Source organism: Oryzias latipes, chromosome 16 (assembly GCF_002234675.1).
Source record: "Oryzias latipes chromosome 16, ASM223467v1".
In the NCBI taxonomy this organism is placed as follows: domain Eukaryota; kingdom Metazoa; phylum Chordata; class Actinopteri; order Beloniformes; family Adrianichthyidae; genus Oryzias; species Oryzias latipes.
The window spans coordinates 24,279,571-24,301,598 of record NC_019874.2 but is presented as its reverse complement, the minus strand read 5'-3'; the positions used below and the strand labels follow the sequence as shown (position 1 = coordinate 24,301,598).

Here is a 22,028-nt window from a genome sequence, read left to right as displayed (position 1 = left end):
TTCCATGCATGGATGATTCACAGCTGAGTGCAGCCTGGTCGACTTGTTTGGAGGCATGTTTGTAATCGACCTGCGTTGCGCTGACTCAGGATGGCCTTAGCTGCTGCCTGGAGGAATCCGTCAGCACTCACCATAAATGTTGTTTTAATAGGCAGGAAATGGCTGGGCAGGTCTGGTCCTGAAGCCTGACGATGAAAGACACTCCAGTTTATGTGGGAAGTTCTGGGAGAAACAAAGGAGAGAAAAGCTGATCCCAGGATTTCTCTGCCAAAGGTCCTGATGAGTTTTAGGTGATGACACAGCAGTTTGTGTTCTGGGGTGATTTATTAAATATAAACCAAAAATCCTCCCCAGAATAGAGTTGCTTTGTATGACTATTACACCAAAATTTAGATGGCCAAAGCATCATGGTTGATGCCAATTTTATTAGAAAAACAAGATATCTTATGAATCACTTCTAAATTTTTACATAGAATTTAAGCATTTTTTGTTCATGTATTTTTAATTTTTGAAAATGTACAACAAACGTTTCTATTTAATCCAGGTACATCTTTATTGCTGCATCTGTTACACCTGTATTATATTAAAAAAGTAGTTTGTGTGGCTACAATGCTTTATCAATCAAAATGTAAGAGATCTTTTAGATTAGAACTAAAACATATCCAAAAATGATCCAGTTACTTTGAATTTTTGCTCCCAGCTTTAAGACCCTGCAACAGATCAATCGACACCACCACATGCGGGGTTTGACATTTTTAAGCTTTTCTGGGACATCAAGACAAGTGTTGATCTCTGTTGGGGAGCTCTTGTCAATCATTGCCTATGAAACTGATGTGTGCTTTCATTTTCTGTGCGTTTTCTACCACCGACATCGACTCTGCGTAGTGTTTGATGTATTCTCTGTCTTCCACCTTTTTAAAACTGTCTAAGAGAAACCTTTGGTGTGGACTTGTCAACAGTTGTCACACAAAGATGTGAAACTTTGTTGCCCAACAAGTTTTGTGCATCTTAATTATCCAGAGGGTGAAATAAATACAAAACTGGCAGGTGGACACCACCAACCCTGAAAACTGTGCCTTTATGTACCTTCATATATTAGCTTGTTTGTTGCTTTTGACTTAGGTTATTTACGAATGATCTCAATCCTGCAGTAAGACGTATCGCTTGATCTAAGCTCCAGATTTAGAGCTGGCCCTTAAGCACAGTCTCATTATAAAGTGGCTCCTATGTGACCGCTTTTTGCTTTACAAGTTGCTTATTATCTCCTTTTTATTCCCCAACATTGTTGCCTCAGAGGAAACTCCGATAAGATGCTCTTTAACATGTGACAGATGGTTCTTTTCCACTGCACCTTCCTTTTAAGTTTTTAAGTATGAACCTTTTTTTTTCTCTCTCAAACTCAAACTCAAACTTTATTTATTTATATATCTGTGACTCATGCATCCGGCTTTAAAAGCATTTCAAGTGGCCACAAAGTACAGAAAGTCCAAATTTAACAAAGTGGTTAGATGTCACCAAAAAAAAATCGAACTGCCACCTTTGCTGTTGAAAACAGTATGAGCGCTGCATTGAAAGCCACTTATTCTGAAGTGATTGCCTTCCATGACTCACATGTTTTCAGCTCCCTCTGTGCATCAGCTGATGTGGACCAACACGTCCCTGAGCTCTGGGAATGGTAAACTCTAGGAACGGAAGAGCTTTGGAGTACTTGTGAAAACCTAGTTGTGTAAGCATGAGTTACAACACATTTAACGTTCACCTTACATTAAGAGGGATCTAGAGCTTACTAAATCTGCAATTAATCAGAGGAGGCTCTGCAGAACACCAAAAACACTATTTTCATCCAAGTGGGTCTTTAAGCTGCTGCACTACATGACTATGATTGTGGTAAATGTGCTTTCATAACTATAGGTACAGCAGTTCCTTGACATTGGTTGACTGACTCATTTGCATGTGTGTGTTTGTGTGTGTGTTTTAAGTAAAGATATCAAGTATTTTGCTCTGCCCTATTTGGGATTCTCAGTGCATGACTTCTGGCATCCAATTTTGTTATTGACATGTGGTATCCCTGATTCATTGTAATCACTGGCTCTGTGCTCAGTTATTGATCTCCTCGGCCTCTCTGCTGGCCAGTTAGTTAACCCAAAGTACAGTCAGAATCCTGTCAGTCTGTGGCTCGAAATCCTTGAAAAGGACTCGTTGTTCCGTTTGTTCTTTTGGGTGGCCTCCTATTGATCAGTGGAATGTTGTAATGATGGATTGTTGCAGCAGTGATCCAGCAGGTGTGTGACCTCTGTCCTCCCACACACACAAACACAGTCTGTGGCCCTGCTGTCATGCACAAAGGCAAACATCTAACCCCTCCCACCCCCCCAGTGGATTGAAGCCTCATGCTTGTCTCACAGCAGGAGATAGAGGGGCCTATTTGTAAGAAGTGTCAGTTTGATTGTGCTGACATTTTGGCATAAAAGCAAAGCTGCACGTGTTCTGACTCAAAAGAATCACATGGAATTGTGAGACGGGTTCACATCATTTTGAAGCCGGGACATCAAAATGTGATATTTGTTCTGTTCCAAGATGCTGGAGATGGTTTTGAAACATGAAACAAAAAGTGTGCATTACATTTACCTGGCTACAGAACATCTTCAACTTACAGTGTAAAGGACGAAGCATGATAATTCTTCGCTACAGCTTCCAATTATGGATGCAAAAATGTAAAAAGGTGTTCTTATTAGATTATAATTTAGATTAATAGCGTAATCATTCTTTTTTTTAATTTAAGTTCACGCATAATCATTTTGTACCAGGAAAGAATTTAAATATCATATTTTAGTTTTAATTTAATATAGATTTACCAGTTTTAAATCATTGGTAAAAGGAGACTAAAGTTCAATTAAATCATTTTGTCAAAATGTTTAAATATATAGTGTATAAATAAAATGGTGTGATTGCATCTTGATGGTTAAATACTTGTCATTTATTTTTCTATGCAACTCGTTGCTGTCAAGTTTATTCATGTTTGTGAGATGAACACAGTTCTTTAAACATAGTTGGGTTCTTCAGATATGATCTGTTTTATGAATAGAAAACAATGTTGGCAGAGTTGCGTTCAAAAATATAACCAGTAATAGATGAAATCTGCGAAGTAGTTGGCTTTTTTAAATGTTTTAATGCCGTAAAGCCCCTCACTTCGACACTTTGACCAGTCAGTAATTTAGCATTTTCACGCTTTTCTCTCTTGTTTAAACTCTAAAAGTTTAAATATTGATAGGTAAATTCGAAATCATTGAATTAAACCAATAGGCCGGTAGTGATTTATGCAAATACGACAAACCGGATGCATTCTGTACAGGTGACACAACACGGAGAAGATTGATTGACACTGGTCTACAACCAGTCAGGATGCAGATTATAATGAAATGGTTAAAAAAATCTTGCAAAAGTGCTCTAAAAAAATCCACGAAACAGCAACACCCCAATCCGCATTATAGCGAGGGGCCACTACAAAATAAAATTGTCTTCACCTTAATTTGTCCGCCAGGGCAGCTATGTCATTCATCAGTGATCCTTAACATCCATGGCATGAATGGAATGAAAAAAGAAAAGCTGAAGTTTTTTAATGGGGTTTTTGGGGGGGTTATTTTTGTTCTTGACTATGTTGCAGTAAAGCATCTGTCTGTTTGCTGTTTCATCTGTTTCATTGATAGCGATGACATCTTGCTTCTATGAAAGAAATCTCAAAGAAAAAAAATGCAGAAAGCAATCTTTATATTCAGCAGATGAGGCTGTATCTGCAGAAACGGCAAAGTTTCAGATTTTACAACAGTTACGGGTTGCCTTCATGAAAGATTGTCAGTTCTGTGTAAAACTTGGTAGATATGCTGGTTTTCATTGTGTGAGGCGGACTTTGTTGTTTTTTTGTCTTGTTTTGTTTTGATCAGTGAGTGAATTGCTACACATGGTGCCGTAATGTGGGCAGGAGTACAAATGCCAAATCCGAAATTGCATTGGCACTGTTGGTTGAACATGATGAAATGGTTTCTGACTAATCTGAAATGAAATCTTAGCTACCTGAACACCAACGATTCCTTCATGATGAAAGAATTCAAAGGTTATTTGAACAATCCAGTTGATAGAGGTGTGAAAACTTCTAAATTAAATTGGATTGCTTTTTTTTTTTTGCCTTTGCTCAGAAAAAAAAAATCCCTCTTTTTGTTAAAATACTACAGATAGCATGCATTTAAAAAAAAAAAAGTGAGACACGTGAAGTCTCCAATGTCTCCATAGCAGAGAAAAGTTTTAGGAAGAAGTGAAAAGTCTTTAAAAATCAACCATGCTCCTTTTTTAAAACTTTTTTAGTGAGCATTTTTATGCTGCAGACTGTATTTCACTTGCTGACTAATTTGTTGAGCATGTTTGAAGATATGAGGGATGCAATCCTTGAAAAATGCATCAAAATAAAAGTTAATCTTGTGGATTTAAGTGGATTGGCTATGTTTTCTTTGTTGATAACCAGCTTCGTGTAGTAACAATATACTTGCAAAAACCACAAAAGCTTCTAAATGAGTATATTTTGTGTGTAAATGTCTGTAGTGATTGCAGATTTTTTTTAAATAAATATTTTGAAAATAGATGTTTTTTAAAATCTTTATAAAGTGTTTTTTTTTTCATCCTCTGCTGATGTTGTTTTTCATCGGTGGCAGTGTTCAATCTTTAATTAGGAAGAGAGGCTTCAGGGTAAATTTCAGCTGTTTGTTTAGCAGTGTGATTAATGTGCTGTAAGTCTGTGCTTGTTCCTTTATCCAGTCCTCATAAATCTATCAGAAATCTATCATAGCCTTTACCCTGAACTAAACCAATTTATATGTGATTTTGTTTGGAGAAATGACTTATTTTTTCCGCCCTGTGACGAATGTTGCTGCCCTTTGCTTGTTCTGCAGATGATGAAGTTTGCCTGGGACAACTATAAGACCTACGCCTGGGGCAAGAATGAGTTGCGGCCTTTGACCAAAAATGGGCATATTGGCAACATGTTTGGTGAGTGTTTATACTTCAACGGCGCGAATGATTGAAAAGCACTTCCGGCAAGTTTGAAAATTGATAAATTGATTATCTGAAGGTTTGATTTATTAAGCAGAGCAAACTAGGACTGACCACTAAAAAGCTAAATATATTTAGATTCCAGTCTTAAAACAAGTAGCTCAATCTGTTAGGAATACAAATTGGGTCTTACTCTGTTTTTCCTGATTTGCAAAGCCTCAACTTGAGGTAAAATTTTGGAGCAATTTATATCGGAATAAAATTAAGCAGCATTTTTCCCTTCAAGCAAACTTTTAGAGCAAAAATTCCAAACCAGTTCACCTTGCAAAAAACAAATAAAAAAAGGTAGAGATATTTGTTTTATTTCCAGTATTAGATGTTTTTTAACTTCCATGAATAATACAGTTGCATCACAAGTGTTCTAATGCAACATTTACCGTAGATGAATAGACTTTTGTGTTTGGAAGTTTTTTTTAAAGAGCTGAATTACATCAAGTGCAGGACGTCTTACCTGTTTGTGAGATGTTGGCATCTTTCTTAGCCTTCAGTCGGCACAGCAGGCCTCCCAGGCTGCCAGGGGAGTGACAGACCCCACAAGACTAATTGGTGCTAGATCGAGAGAGGTTTTAGGGTCCTCCTTAGTGGAGCATATCAGTCACTTCACACTGCTGTGCTCGAGGGAAATACCATATTCCAGTCCCTTAATAAAAGCTGGATCTGCTGTTAATAAGAATTGGATGGGTGGTTTCTCTCACTTCTCAAGTCTCGCTGCATCTCATGTCTAGAAATTCAAGATTAATAAAGCGATGATGCCATGTCTTTTGAAAATATGTTCACTTTGGTGCACTCACTCCTCTAAAGCTGTCACAGTGAGTCAGTTTGAAGTGGGTCTTTAAATCATGGGATGGCTTACATTTCAAAGCAAAGCAATCCAGGATTACTTTCTGAAGAGAAAAGGACTATGAAATAACTCAAAGACTGATTTAGAATGAAGTTTGAAGCACATGCTTGAAGTCTGCCAATTTGAGAAGTGTAGATTGCATCATCTGTGTAATAATAATTCTTGGTAAAAATAATTGATTTTCAAAAGCATAAAATACAAAAGGAATCACCTGATCCACTGCGAGTGTACGCCTAAAAACTTAATTATTAATTATGCATAGACTTAAAATATTGAGTCATAAATTGTTTGCAATAAAAAAAATGAAAGCAACTAAATAAATTTAGAATTACTCCTAATAATTAATAGACATATTTGCAAAGCTACACACAGTGTTTGGGGCAAGACCCTTCAAGCCACAGCCCAACTATGTAGCAACAAGGGGGCCACGTCTGGGTCTCTGTGTGCCGCTCCCCAGCCCGGATAAAATTCAGGGTTGTGACAGATCATCCGTCGTAAAAATCTCTGCCAAACCACCTGTGAAAGCTGAATCGCTGTGGTGACCCCTGAAGGGATAGCAGGAAGATGAACAACAAGATACAGAACACACACATGGCACACTGGATCCATTAAAAATGATTGTCAAATAGTTTCATTGCTTTGAAGGAAGTGGGAAGAAGCTAAATTATTTAATTGAATTCAGTTATATTTTTATAGCCCAATATTACAACACAGTAATACTTGAGTAAAACTAAAACCTCACTAAAGAAGTAGCCTAAATAGAATGACATTTTTGCTTTTAGCATTTTTAATATAATTTTTTAAAGGTATTACATGGATGTAGACATTTTTTCAATTTATGAATTTGCATAACTCATCATTTAAGCATCTTATCACTATTATATACACATCTGGAAATGATAGACGAAAATATAATCGAACAACTAGGAAATATTCTTCTTGCTCTATTGTAGACATTGAAGTAAGCGGGTAGCTAAATGTAAAGTCTTTCAATAGATATTTTCACTTGAAAAACTATTTGGTAATTTCTTTCTCATTTTTTTCTTCCATAATATGTTTTGCTTCTTCATCTGCCACTTATAGAGGAAATGTGTATATGTGAGCACAAATAAAAACCTTGAATTTGTCATTCCCGACTCCTTTGCTTAACATACTGATGAAAATTTTTTATTTTGTTACATCTGATAACGACAGCTGTAAGTTTCCCTTTTCACTTGAAACATGTAGAGATTTTTCAGGCTTTTATTTAATTACACTGGCCAGTGCTATGCTTCATTAGGAATGAATGACAGAAGGCCACTGATGGCTAATGAGCTGTGTTGTTGTCATTATTAAATGTTGAGGGAATGATGGAAATGATGGTGGGCGCTTACAGTTGAAAACAAACTGCTGGGTTTTCTAGAAACAGACTGAAAGATGACTCAAAGCTGTACATTTCTATTAACTTATTAAAATGCAAGCATGCATTATCAGGAACAGTCATAGTCTCCTTGGTATTTTAAAAAAATCACAAAAAACTTGGGCTTAAAGTTGGATTTATTCCTGACATAGGAGTTTAACAGCTGTTTTATTGTAGCGGAGCTTTTGATTCATAAGTTGGTGTCAGATTTTTACTGCTGATCACAGCTACAGTACTAAGTAGAGGCATTGTACATTGTAAGGCTGATATATGCTTTCAAAGTAATTGTGTTTATGTCCACTCATTTACTTTGGAAAGCTCAGACTTATCTACTGTCTTTGTGGGGCTCTGGGAGCTCCTGCGAGGTTCTAAGTTGGTTTCACTGTAAAATGGCTGCTGGGTAGAACTAAAAAAAATCTAATCATCAAAAAGTCTAATTATTTTTGACCAATTAGCATGTCAACAGACGCCTGTCAGATAGCAACATTTTCTCTCTCTGTCTCTCTCTCTCTATATATATATATATCTCAAGAAGCAGAACACAGTTTAAAAAAATAAATTAATAAATAAATAAAAACTACAAAATTCGTGTGAAATTAATCTGGGAAACAGTCGATCGTGAATGGTGAACCACAATATAGAAGGATCACTATATATACAGTATACATACATGTTTTCTAATGTCCATCTTGGTTGTGATTTGTCACTGCTTGAACTTCCTAAATTATTTTTTTGGTCTTAATTGGTTCATAATTGCACATAGTTTTGCCTTTTTTTGTTGAATAAAAGTATTCAGATGCAATGTCATCTGGTTTCATGGAAGAATAAAAGGGAAATTGTTCCCTGACATTGGTTGCTGAGGAAAAATTACCTTTATAACATACAGAAATATCTATAAATCAATAAGATAGATGTTTCCAAAGGCCAGCAGACTATGCAGTGCATTCTTTTATGAACTTCATTCTGCTCTTTCAAACCTAAACTTGTTCAAATCAGCAAACTAGTTTTTAATGATGACTATAAAAAGATTTTCTATGGCCACATGATCCTGGGGCTTCTGTAAAACCAAATTAAAAGCTATTGTAATATCTCTTGTTGGCGCCCGAGTCAGGATATGCCATTCCCAAACCACAATTTAACTACAAATGTGACAGAAAAATTGCCATTTTGTAGTTTTTTATTTTTATTTTTTATTTTTTTTATTTGGCCAACCATGCAGGTTTGGTCAAATGGTAAAATACTACCACAGAATCAGAAATAAGACTTTAAGACCTCACTGTAAAAACTATAACTTTTTACCTAAAAGTAGCAGTCAGTTATTGTGACTTATTAGGTGACCATTTTGCATGTCGAACAGGGACCTATAGTGGTTACTTGCTGAACTTTCCAGTTATTGTTTCTAAATGAGCAAACACATGTCTGAATGGTCCAAAGATTTTCAAGATTTTGTTTGATTCGATTACATTTATAGAGTATCTGCTGCGTTCAAAGGACATTATAGACAGATTGCATAACAGAAAAAGGTATGTTGATTAGTCATTACAGTGTAATTAAAAAAAATTTTAAAATCTGTTTTCAATGAAATTAAAGAAAATGACTGGATCATTCTCATCTAAATGTCATTCTTTCATTACTGTGCTATTACACACAGGTTGATTGGTTCCATAAACAGTTTTAAACTTTTCTTTGAATTTCTGCTTCTTAGTAACTCTGGTGCATTGAAAGGTTTCTAGTTATTAACAAAGAAATGCTAAATTCGTAGCAGCTAATTGCTGTATTTATGGGTGTAGCAGTTACCCACAAAGCAATGCTCTAAAAAGAAAGAAATTATCAAGTTGAAACACAAAAAGAGCTTAGAAAACATAAGCTATTTATCTCTGTCAGAACAGAGCTGAGAAATGGCTTATTCTTTAAGCATTGGAGGGAGATAAGTACCTATTTCAACTGAATTAGCCTAATCCCACACGAAAATTTACATTCTAGCCCATTAAGAAATGGTAACATTTTCCTTCCTGGTTAGCTACATGCTGTATTATCTACAAATACCAGGAGGGGTATAGAAAGGGCATCTTTCTAGTGAGTAAATGTCACATTTTGAGAGGCAGCGCGTGAAGCCAGGTATGAAATTGGATACTGTGTTCTTTAATTTAATCCCTAGAGCAGACGGAGATGCTGCGGGATTGGATCTACTGTACAGACGGCATCTTCGTCTGAAGCTTGTCACTATGCTGAAAGCCACCAGAACATCCTGACAGCGCAGCATTAAAACATAAAATAAAAAACCCAAGCCAGAGGAATTTCACAAGTCAGAACACAGCTTCTGTTTTACTGTAACCTGCCTGCAAGAGGGTCTTTTAGCTCTGCATTTCCTTCTGTCTTAATGGAAGCCCTCATTTCTCTACTAGGAAAAGCTCTCAGGAGGGAAGAGTTTCTTGTAATTCTAACTGCTACTCAAAGATCTTATCTTGTAATGTTTTAAATGTAGTGTTTTATCATAACAAGAAAATAAAAAAACAGTTTTCTCTTTTTTTCCCAAGTTTTCTCCCAAAATGCATCAAATTTAAAATATTTAGTGACACTTTTCCTCAAAATGAAAATAGTTTCTTGTAGTTTGACATAAAATCACTGTTTAGTTGACAGTGTCAATAAAAAATGAGGGCATTACATTGTTTAAAATCTGGTTTTACTGATTGATAAAATATCAAACACTGCCTCTGTGCGTCTGCTGTTCCCTTTTGATTTCACTAGATTAGTTCATGTCAGGTTAATATCAGATCTCCTAAGGCATTATGAAAGAAGGGAGATCAAGGCCTCATTTAGTGTGACTGGTGACATTTGCTTTGTCTCCAGATTCAGAAATAATTTTAGTCAAATATGACATTCACTCTGTGTCCCAGAGGAGCAGCTGTCACTGTTTCTCTCTCTCTCTATGCCTCACTTCCATGTGAGGCATAAGACCTCTGAACGCTTCAGAGCTAAGCAATCGAAGCTGAGCGTACTTTAAGATTGTATTTATTTATAAATACTTAAAGTGAAGCGTTTTCATTTTTTTTGGTCCAGAATGAAGAAACAAACTGATAGATTCATTTATATTAATGTTTCCACATAGAGAGAAAAACTACTGTGAGAATCATGCAGCTCGTCTCTCCCATCGTTGTAATTGTATCATTTAGATGAGCCACATTGAATGATTGTCCTTGAGGTCTCACTCTGTTATAAATCTTTAGAAATTACAATAAATCACTGAAGTTCAGCTGGATTCTCACTTCTTTTTTGACTTTCAAAGAGGCTCGCTGAAATCAGAGAAATATTTTGGCAAATCAGTGTTGAGATTTAATGTTAATGCAGTAAAATATCTGTTATTTAGTCTTCTTTAGATCACCCATATGTGTTTGAATACACTGAAATATAATATAATATAGATCCATCTACGCCATGTTTTCCTCGTCCGATTTGGCATCTGGCATCAAAACTCTACGGCTGGATAGCTCCAACAATGCTCGCCATTTTTGCTGCACTGCCAATGATGGGGTTGGAGTTGTGAGGGGCTGTAAGCTAGCGAGTAAAGAAATAAATAGAGCTCTCAGCAATGGGAAGGAAGAAAAGAGCATTACTCACCACTCAAAGGCAAAGTTCTAATGAACTATCGCTGCTCTGCAGAAACTATATCCTAGTAAACGACACAGGTTTTCTGATTTCGCATAAAAGCGGTATATTTATAACTAAAAGGCCACTGGGAACATTTATACAATAAATCAAAAGGTGATCAGAGGGGGACTTCAAACTCTTAAATGTTCTAATTTGAGGAAAAAATAAAGTTCAGTATTATAGAATAAAACCAAAGCTCTGCTCGTGATTGAAGATTTATGAAATTTGCCAATTCTCTAAAGGAGACATGACCCAGAGGAGATTGATTGACAAGGTCAAAAGTAATCAGGATACAGAAAAAAAGTGTGCTGCAAAAAAAAAAGCAGGCAGAATTGCGCTAAAGAAATCTGCAGTGAGACTGCAAAAGGTGATCCCCAATAGTGTGAGGGAGCACTGCACCAAACAATTCATTGAAACTGAATTCAAGTGATTTTGTGAGATCACTAGTGTCTCCCGCCTTGTCCAGTGCATTGTTGCATTTGATCGGAAACACCAAAAAAATCCAGAAAAAAAACAATGAATTAGTCGTACACCCACGAACATGCATTATGTGAAAGGTATGAACAGCACCACCTCTTCACAGTAGGTCTCAGAAACTTGTGCATTTGTCATATCTTGCACTCACTGTCTCCCAGTACTTAATACACTCCTCAAGCTGATGGAATTTCAAGGATACTCTGGAGCAGCTTTTGCCAAAAAACAGAATCTCCCTTTTCTCCAATTTTATACATCATAAAGATTCCAAGTTTTGATTTATGGAACTGAGAACTCCTAAAAAAAACCTCTACACATGACTAACAACATCCACATGGTGCTAAAGCAAGGCAGGGGTCGTTTTGGGACACTGGTTACCAAAGCTCTTAGTGCAGTGAATTATTTTCAATATTTGGCCCCCAGCATTTTCCCGCCCCACTTTCATGGTGGAGGGCATTAACTAAAGCAGCTCCGGCTCCACATCCCAAACCATCTCAGCGACGGTTGATGTGCAGTCATTATGCTTGAATAGAATGATAGTGTGAAACTCAGAAAAAGAGCTAAGATCTGTTATGTAACATGTGGAAGTAGTGAATGCTTACAGTCTGCCAATGAGGACATACTGATTTGGATCATATAAAAACCAGTTCTGGCTTATAAAAAATATATATAATTATCACCAAGTATAAGTTATTGATATAATTTTGTGAAGTGTTGCCAAGAGTGAGTTTATATAAGGAAGTGTGTGACCCATTATGCTGCAGGCATGTGTCAGTGTTAATTTCTTCTTGTCCTACTTTAACTGCAGCCTCACGCTTTTCAGTTTGAAGAGGGACGGTAGCGTTTCTAACTTATGTGATTCCATAACACAGGCTTCATGCAGACCTCTGCATTTCTGAAATAAGAAAACACTTGTGTCGATGCAGCCTGAGCAGATTTAGATTTTTAGTGCCAGACAACGGAAAACAAATCAGCTTGTTTTTGCCATTAATCTTTTATCACTATATGCCTTATGAGTGAGGCTGCATTCTGTGATGTGAAAAACAAAGCTGATTGTGAGGAGGCAGCTCTAATCTGCAGTAGGCATTTGTATTCATCTGTTATCAGTCTGGAGAAAGCTTTAGATTCTCAACTGAACTTGATCCCTCCACCGAATTTCTTTGAAGCCTTGGACTTATTCTGTTTTTCCATTTGGTTGCTATAAAAAAGTAAGAGGAAAAATAAATTTCTGGACTTGTTCATAGGTATTTGAGTAGCATAAAAACGTTCCAAACTCCTGCCAAACCATATAACTGACTATATTTTCTGAACTTCTTAAAAACAATACGGACATTTGATATTCAGAAAATGTATTTTTGATAAGAAAGCTGTAAGAGGCCATGCCTTCTATGAATAAGTAATGAATATCTCATTCACCAAAAAAATAATTATGACAAAGTTTCACCCACATCGCAACAGCTCATTAAATTCAAGATTTTGTCATAAATGCACAAAAAAAAAATAGAAATACTTGACGTAGTTTCAGCAACTTTTCCTGTTATGAATGTTTCTTTTATTTATTTGCCCATTATTAAACAGGGAAATTCCCACTGTGATGCACATTTCTTTTTCAAGGGATTCTTGGCCCTGGAGACAGATTACAACACAACCTAAAGGCTGTGTCACACAGCTAATACGTTCATTTTGCTCATTTTCCATGGATGAAATTTTGGCACCTGCTTGATATATGTAATTGATCTGTACTTATTGCGTTCATCACTCATTCACATGCGCAGATGTCCGTTAAGGGTTTCGTCCGATGGGTTTTTATGTGAATTCTGTTTTGTGCTGTTTAAAATTTGTGGTCGGTTTCGAATTATGCAGTTTGTATATTTTATGTAGTTTATATGCAATTACTGCATAAATCTTAACCGATTTGTGCTATTTTTGCGGGATGCATACACAAATTTGTGGCTTTCCACGACTGTTCCACGTATTTCCTTGTATCTTTAACGGACCTTTCACGCATGTACCATCGATGTATAACTTTTATATCATGTATTCGGCGCACGTAGGGCATCCGGTGTAAAACATTGCCAAATTCACCATGCGACTCGTTCGCTGTGGCGACCCCTGATGGGAGAAGCCGAAAGTGGAAGAAGATTCGGCGCACGTATGACATTAAAATTACGTAAATGACGGACAAATCACTACTGCATATAAACAACACAATAATCATAACACGGTTAATGTTCTCAGTTATTTTGCATGTTCTTTGCGTGGTTTATTCATACTTTAATTTGTGATGCATCTGAAATCTTCACGTTAAGACCACAGCTTTTTTGCTTTTTCCAGGTATATTCACGTCTGACCAATTTTCATCCATACAATATGCGCAAAATGTATGTAGTAGCTGTGTGACACGGCCTTAAGCCATTTCATAGAATAAAGATTCAAAATATGTTATTATATTTCCTGGTCCTTCAGAATAGTAGAAAAGTTCATTTCAAGAGTTTCTATTAAAACCTGATGAGAACAAACAGTATTGTTTCAGTTAAACATTAAGAAGTAATTGCTACATTTAGGATCATCGTATCACTTTTTAAATAACTTCTAAAAGCTCTCGTGTAGTACTCTACTGACACTCCTTTTGCGTAGAAACAAGAAGCAAACCAATCCCACAGCCAAAGTGTGGGATTAAAGACATATTAATCCCTCAGTGAACGACGTCATTATCTCATGTCTTCCTATGTGGGTCAGAAAGCAAAAACATGCTTCACGTTAAGTACCAAGCCAAGAATCATGGCTTGACAAAATCTGGAGATAAGTTGTTATGCTAAAAAAAAGAACATTATGGCTGCCCCTCCCTCACTATGCATGTTTCTCATCAACAAAACTTGTCCTATGGTTGTTAAAGAGATTGGCCACATGCTGTTCCTCACAATTGCAAGCTAGTTCCCTTTCTGTCAGTAATGAATGAAAGAGTGAAGACCTCTTTTTATGCGGGGAAGCTTTTTTTCTGCTTTTATCTTATGATTATTTCATCATTTCTATTTTATTTTGCCCCATAACCTTTTTTCGTCCTCATTTTTACTTTCTTTTTTTATCCCGTTTCATCCCGAGAGGTGCAATTAAAGAACACAAGGTCACTGGGTTTTGTTAAGTGTGGCCCTGGCATGCAAAATGAGAAGCTCCCAGTGACACAGGCTGAACTCTTCACCTTTTCTTTCATAGCATGGCTAGGGACCATTTAAAACCAGTGGCGTTTATTAGAAAATCCTAAGGGTTCTTGAGATGATGTAAAGTGCTACTAAGGATTGTTACATAGTGAAAAACAAAGCGAGGAGAAGTGGAAGGTGAAAAAAGCTTGATTTATTGTGGATTGGTGGCCCAAACAAAGATGCCCTGGGTATTTATTATATAGTTCGGCTTGATGTGCAACTGCAGGATGAAATAAATAATTCACAGAACACAAAGTCATCCTGAAAGTCCTTGGATCTCCTTAAAACATGAGATTTTCACAAATATTCACTGTCATTACATCATTGCCAACATAATTTGCAGGAAGTGCGGCAGGAAAAGAGATTCCTAGGTTATTTCAGGCAACACATTTGCAAATATGATGCTGCTTGAAGTCTGGTACTTGCAGTCACACATGCATGGAAAGACTTCACTGCTGTTAAACCTACAAGAGACTCGACCTCTTGCATCCTTTCCATGTGCAGTCCCCTCTTGCTTTTCCTACCTCGATTATTTTTCCAGAAAGCTCTCAGCTGGTACCCACTCCCACTAACAATGCCCTTTTCTTACTTCCTCCCACATTTTAAGCAGAAGAGACAGGTTTTTCCTCCTTTACAATTGCCTCCCAGCAAGTCCCATGTCCAGTCATGAAGGGGGCATTGTGAAGGTTGGTGAAAGGTGGATAAAAAAGTGGGAGGTGGTGATAGTTGGGGGGGGGGGGGGGGGGGGGGGGGTAGCAATTCCCTCTGTTATTAAGGTTAAAAAAGGCTTTGCAAATGGTGTCTGTCACCACCTGTCAAAAACAGACTGAAGGTTGTAACTACCCACTCACCATCTACCATGGGCCCCATTTCTATCCAATCATCTGTCACCATAGTGACCAAGGACAGGCGACAAATAGGGTCCTAGACATTTTCTCTTAAAAACAAGCCTTTATACATTTCACCATGTTTTAAACAAAAAGTACCAAAAAATGTCATGACAATTCATTGAAACTTTGAGGTCATCTTAAATATAGAATTTTGGCACCTTCATGATGGTTTGATCGACATCAAAGCTTTGGATAGCAAGATTGTAGGAGAAAATGACACAAGTGCTGTGTATTATGGACAACACACCTATTTCTAATGCAAAATAGAAGACAAAGGTCTCCTAAAAAAGTGGGAAAATGTTAAACAGAAGTCTAACAAAAGAAATATGATGTAGAGAGGAGCTATAAATGCTTATTACTACATTAAATTCAGAGGATTGGCTGCTTTCCCTCGTGCTTCTTTCTCCATCTTGGTTGGACATTATTGCCCTAAAGTGTGCACAGTTTTGAATTGTGAGAAAATGTATTAGTCTGCATCCATTCAGACAAATTTAATAGGAGTCACCTAGTTTGGAAGTACCTTTAATTTCAATTTATCAGTCAGTAAAAAGCTGCTTTCATTATCTGAGTTTTTGCAATTGGGTTACACCTGCTGAGTGACATCACGCTCCTTCAGTCATTTGTGGTTGTTGATTTTCTGGCATTTCTGAAAATTAAGAGCCAAGTAGTTACAGGATGGGAAAATGTAAATGTTGATCTAAAAGAGGGTTGAATGTTTATTGATCTGTTTTCTATTTTTGACATTTTGACAATGAGATAGGTAAATCCCGGATTATACTTTACAGTGATCGGCCATCAAATCAATCGTATATCTACAATCACGTGATCTAGTTCATATTAGCGTTGGCTGATTTTGCTTGCTGCTGTCTACGATAACTGAAAGTTATGAAAGTCTGAGTGGCATTGATACTTTTACAGAAACGTGTTGTCTCTAGCATTTATGAAGGACATCTTGCCCATACACCTGCTGTGTCTGCAACGCTCAGGTACACGATGATAGAGAGGACGAAGTGGTACGTTCGTTCACTGAAGAGAAGCAGGGAATACAGAGATGGGGGGGGGGGGGGGGGGGACAGAGGTGAATTAGCAAGGTATGAGATGTATAAGATATAGCTTTCCAGTAATTGGCTCTGTTTTCTATCTAGTTGTCCACTCTCTCTGTATCTCTTTGTGTGACGTTGTATATCCTAACTTGTTCAATTAAGTTTTCATCATCTGCAATAAAAAAAGGGATTTTTCTGGACTGAGTTTGCTCCGTCATCTTGAACTCGAGTTGCTCAAAAATTATTTAAATTTAAATTGTGCAAATGCACTACGGGCGTAAAATTGTAGTTGGGGATGATGTCATCAACACATTTCCCAGTGATTGGGGCGGTTCTGTTACAATGTTCTTGCACCAATGCTATGAACAAAACCTACAGCCGAGGAGATCTTAAATGTTGCAGACACCAAGTTTATGTAATGCTAACCTTTGTTTTGCAGGTTCATAGAATAAAAAGCCCCCGGTAAAACCCTGGAAAAAAATGAGGGGTACTTTTGACTGCTAATGAACAAATAATAAATATCTTTGGCCCAGAGTATATTTCAAAGCTATTTGTAATCGCTCAGGTCACTTGAGGTTGAACTTGCCTCTTGTCTTCATTCTTTAATCCCAGAAGGATCATGAAGCCCCGCCCACCTTTGATGATTTCAATACAGTTTGTTAGAAACCAGAGTTACATCCACCTGATTTACATATCAACATAACTACCTGCTTTATTATGAGCACTAAACCGTTTTTTGACACATTTTGGGGGGAATTATTCTCTTTGGCTTGGAGATTCATGCAAAATATTAAAGGATGGAAAACCTTTTTTGTGTTTCAACGGTGAAGCTAATATTTTATAGGACGTTTGGCAGCTTTGGCTTTGAATCAGCTTCTTTTGGTGCTTGGATAAAGTGCTTCATTCTTAAGGGAAACACAGATGGTTTTCAGCATGGCCATCCCCACCTAATGCAACGCCTGCCTTTCTGGATTACAACAAGCCCCCATCAGTGGACTTGATCACATAATCAAGCCTCTGCTAAGGGATTATTGTCAAGATGATGAAAAACTAGTTGTGAATGTATGAACCAGCCAGGAGGATTATATGGGATTGTCCTCCATGTTACTGTACTGATTCCATCACGCACAGATGAACTCTCAAACTCTTTGCTTCTACTTTTAGGACTTTGGTTTTAGATTCATAAACTCTCTTTTGCTGTGATATAAGATACGATTTTGACCAAGACTCTAAGCCCACCTCAATGGCGTCACTGCAATTTCAGACGTCCCGTTTGGCGTGCAGTAATCACTGTTGTGCCGTTTTAATCACAATCCTTCCCTGCCAGGTTCTTAAGCTTCTGCTCGTATTGGGGATCAGATCTTTTTTCATTCCTTATTTTAGGATCTATTAATAATGATTTCTTTTTTTAGCTTTGCTTGGTTGCATCATTCCTCCCTTTGCTATTTGAGTTTTTCACTGCACTTGGAAACTCTTTTTCAGTCCAAACATGTCCACTTTATTATTTTTTCAACCAGTGCAAATCACATTTACATTTTATATGCTTTGTTGATCATTTCATTCTTGTTATCATGTTTCAGAAAAGAAGAAAAAAAAAACCAACAACCCAAAAACCTTTAGCTGTTTTCCTTTTTTTTTTCCTTTTTGGCCACTCCTTTCAGGGGATGCCATCATTCCATGTTTCACACATGTGATTTGGCTTCAGGTTAACAGCAGACGCCCTTCCTGACACAAACATTTGCATTTTCCCAGAAATGGGTCAGCACATGAAAGCACTGGAGAGTACGCCAATGTGGTGGCAGTAACTTACAGCACTTAGTAATCCCAGGTGGTTTCCCATCAAATAATAATCAGGCCCATCTGTAATTATTTTTTAAATTTTGTGGGTCTTTGGTGATGCCCAAGAACTTGGGCTCAAGCTTAAAATCACTGGAGTTAGGGGTGTAGGAAATAACAACAGTGCTATGCATGTCCTAATTTGTGGCTGCTGATGCGATTTAGTCAATATAGCTTAATTTTAAACTATCCAATTGGATCCGACTCACTGACCTAAAATCGAACCAGGACATCTTTAGTCAACCAGTGTGACTCAGAGATAAAAAAAAAAAGGGTACTGAACAGTGCAGGTGAAGTTTTCCAGATTCCTTGGATTTCTTGCAAGACAATAAAGTGTGAATTAAATATGTACAAACAAGTCTTATGAAGTTCAGCCTACTTTTGTTTTTCCACACGTAAACAATCCAAACGGAACATTATTAGAACATTCTACCACACTCTATGGTCACATGTCTTTGCCAAATTCAAAGTGTTTCCTCTCATTGGACTGGAATGATCATTTTCTGCTGCAGTCACATGTGTTGTCTGCTGTTATGGGACTCGATTATTTCTACTTTATACTAAATAAACTTGCTTCAATCCAAATGATATTTTCTATCATTGAAATAGTTGATTTATTTAATTTTGAAATGATTCTATAATGTTATAGGTCAATTCGATTCACAAGTTTCCTCCAGACAGATCAACCTAGTTGGGTTGTAGGAATATAAATTAAGTCGCTTACTTGTTACACCCTAACTGAAGTGAATTGATGAAAAGAAGCATTATAGAGTGTTTCCTTTACTTAGTAGAGCTTGCTTGTGAGGTTGGAAGAACCTCCAGACCTAACCTGGGACTCTAGACTAAGAGGAGCAAATCTGAAGTGAGATGGTAGAATAGTTCTGGCTTCCTGGAAATGGAAAAGAGAAATGGAAATACCCCTAATGGAGGGTAAAGGAGTGAAAGAGAAACAGATGTCAAGTATTGAGGAAAGTGTTAGAACTGGTATTCCGTCTGGAAATATTGTAAGAAAGATTCCCTTTCCTTTGTAATTGAGTGTAAAGTTGCAGGTGAGTGAGCAGGAGTTCTTGTCAGAGTAAGCAGTTCCTAAATGGATTTACTACAGATCGATCAAAAATGTGGACAAGTTGTTTTTTTCCCAGATTGAACTTCTTTTTTTAATTGTGTAAATTCCATTGAGCTGCCGACGCTTTTTCTGTTCAGTCGAGTTAAGTATACAGTCCTGGACATAGTGTTGATCGACCTTGTTACCTGTAGCACAAGCACGACTGAAGTTCTTTTTTTATTTATTTATTTTTTAAAGAATGCCTAAATGAAGCCACTCAGTGAAGGACTGCACAATTTTCAGTGCTGAAGTGAACCAGTTGGCTCCGTTTAGGTGTGAGCAGAGCATGTGTGTTGGATGAAAAGCTTTTTTTTTTTTGATCAGCAATGTCTTAGAAGAGTTTAAATGCAAAGGTCTTTGTAAAAAGTGTTTGTTTTGTTCACCTGATGCTGTATTCAGCATAATGTTACCACTCCTGTGCCTGTTGATCAATCGAAAATGGGCTTTTTAGAGAAGTAAGAGGAAAGGGTTTGATGGCATGGATGCAGTGTGTAATCCCATCTGAGTGCCTGATAAATCAGACACACTATGCTCTCATTACTGACAAATGAAATTGCAGCAATTAGACCATTAGTCTGGACACACCGCATTTTGTTTGTTTAGGCTCAGATTAATTTATGGGCTGATTGACTATTTTAGGTCTTTCTCAGTTTGATTGATTTCAGTCCTGTAAATGCCATTTATGCACATTTGAACACAAATAAAAACAACATCTAAATTGAGCTTGTGAGAGGATGTGTGTAATTTTCAGAACTGTCATGTCAGTAGAAAAAGGCTTTAATTTCCCTTAGTTAAATACAAGTATGTTTATTCCTTCGTTTTTTTTGGGGGACTTTTTTGGCCTTTTAATAAATGACTTTAAGGGGAATCTCAATGAATTTGAATGACTTCCTGAAATTTGGCTATTAAAACTTAGAAAACTTTCAAAAATGATTAGATCAGGTTGTTTTACCAACAAAGAACTTCAGTGAAGCAAGAATAGAAGTAATTTTTTTATTTTTTATTTTGCATCACATGACAAGCTACAAATTGCTTCAAAAAGAAATACTAGCACCGCCTGGTCCCTCGCTGAATTTAATCCTCTTTATATAAATAAATCTATACTTTTTTCTAATATTGACTGGCACATACCTGATTACACCTTGCCGTGATGGACTTTTGTTGGTTACAAAAAGCGACCGTTAGATGCATACTGGAGAGTAGGAAAGTAGGAGTTTTCATAAACATTAACATTTATCAAGTTGCTGAGAAAAACTGGATCTTACAAATGGCAAACTCTTAATTTTTTCTAATTTAAAAAAAAGGCTATTTAACTTTATTCATAATTTGCCTGCTTTTCCAGCAATATTGAGTGATTTAAAAAATCTATTATAAGTAGGCGTAAGACTTAAGAACCTTTTTGAATGTGCTGTGATGAACTGATTGGAGATGATCTATGTTTATGAGAAGTCTTATTTTACCTCAACTGAAATGAAGCAGAAATAAATGGAGTTTTTCTTTTTTCAGATTGTGAACCTTTTTTTTTTCTAGCTCCCCTACACCCTTTTGACACTCAACCAGGCAAAGAAATGGCTCCTGTTGGGCTGAATGATTCACTGAATCATGGAGAACGTGCCCAGTTATACCACAGCTGCTTTAACACTTGCAGATTTTCAGGGGGAAAATGGATTGATGCACTTGTATAAGGCTTGGCCCTAAAACATGTTTCACATCACTGGTCCAACAGCATGTGCCTGCCTTTCTACCACTTTAGAAAGTGCTGAACAGTTTTTATGGAGCATCACACCTCTTTTTCATGTTTGGCTGCACCAGCATGGACATTGGTACCTCGATGGCTCAGCACCACACTGCACACTCAATGGTGCTACTTGGCAGATGGATCCAGACTCCAGTTTCTTTATGACACCCATCTGCTCATTTAAAAAAAAAAAATACAAACTTTGTTATTATTGGCTAAGATTTTTCTCTGAAACTGGGAAAATTACTTGCGTTAAGCAAAATCCTGAAGAAGTGATCCTGCATATTATCAGTTTCCAAAAAAAGTAGTCAAATGATTAAGATGAGCCTCATGTACTGTGTTGACGTGTGAATATGTGCTTCTGTGTTTTCATTTATCTACACATTGTATCAGATAGTGTTGAGATACGACTTTTTTTTGTCACTAAAGCCCCCACCCTCCCTATTCGTAACCCATCTACACCCATCCTAAGTAAGGCAGCGCATTTATTGCTGCAGCCTCAGTCAACTCTGAACTGTATGTGTATTTGTTGTATGCCTGATCTGGTTTGGTTTGTACTGGAAATAATTTCGTATGTCAGTGTAAAAGCTGTGCAAACGACAATTAATGAATTCTGATTCTGAATATATATTTCAATGCTTTAAACCTGGAATGGTTAACCCCTGGCCACATTCTTGCATGTTTTTCAACATACCCAGCTCTGCTCTGGCATGTTCTAATTGGATAGACGGGCCTGAACCAGGTAATCAATTAT

At 37.1% G+C, this 22,028-nt stretch overlaps 1 protein-coding gene across 1 annotated transcript in view; it reads left to right on the top strand.

Annotated features, from left to right (window-relative positions):
- man1c1 (mannosidase alpha class 1C member 1) overlaps window positions 1-22,028 on the top strand; it is a 187,778-nt gene that overhangs the window by 78,404 nt on the left and 87,346 nt on the right. The window contains exon 2 of the mRNA XM_004078309.4: window positions 4,941-5,037. Coding sequence (XP_004078357.1) covers window positions 4,941-5,037 — 97 coding nt within the window. The remainder of the gene's footprint in view (window positions 1-4,940; window positions 5,038-22,028) is intronic.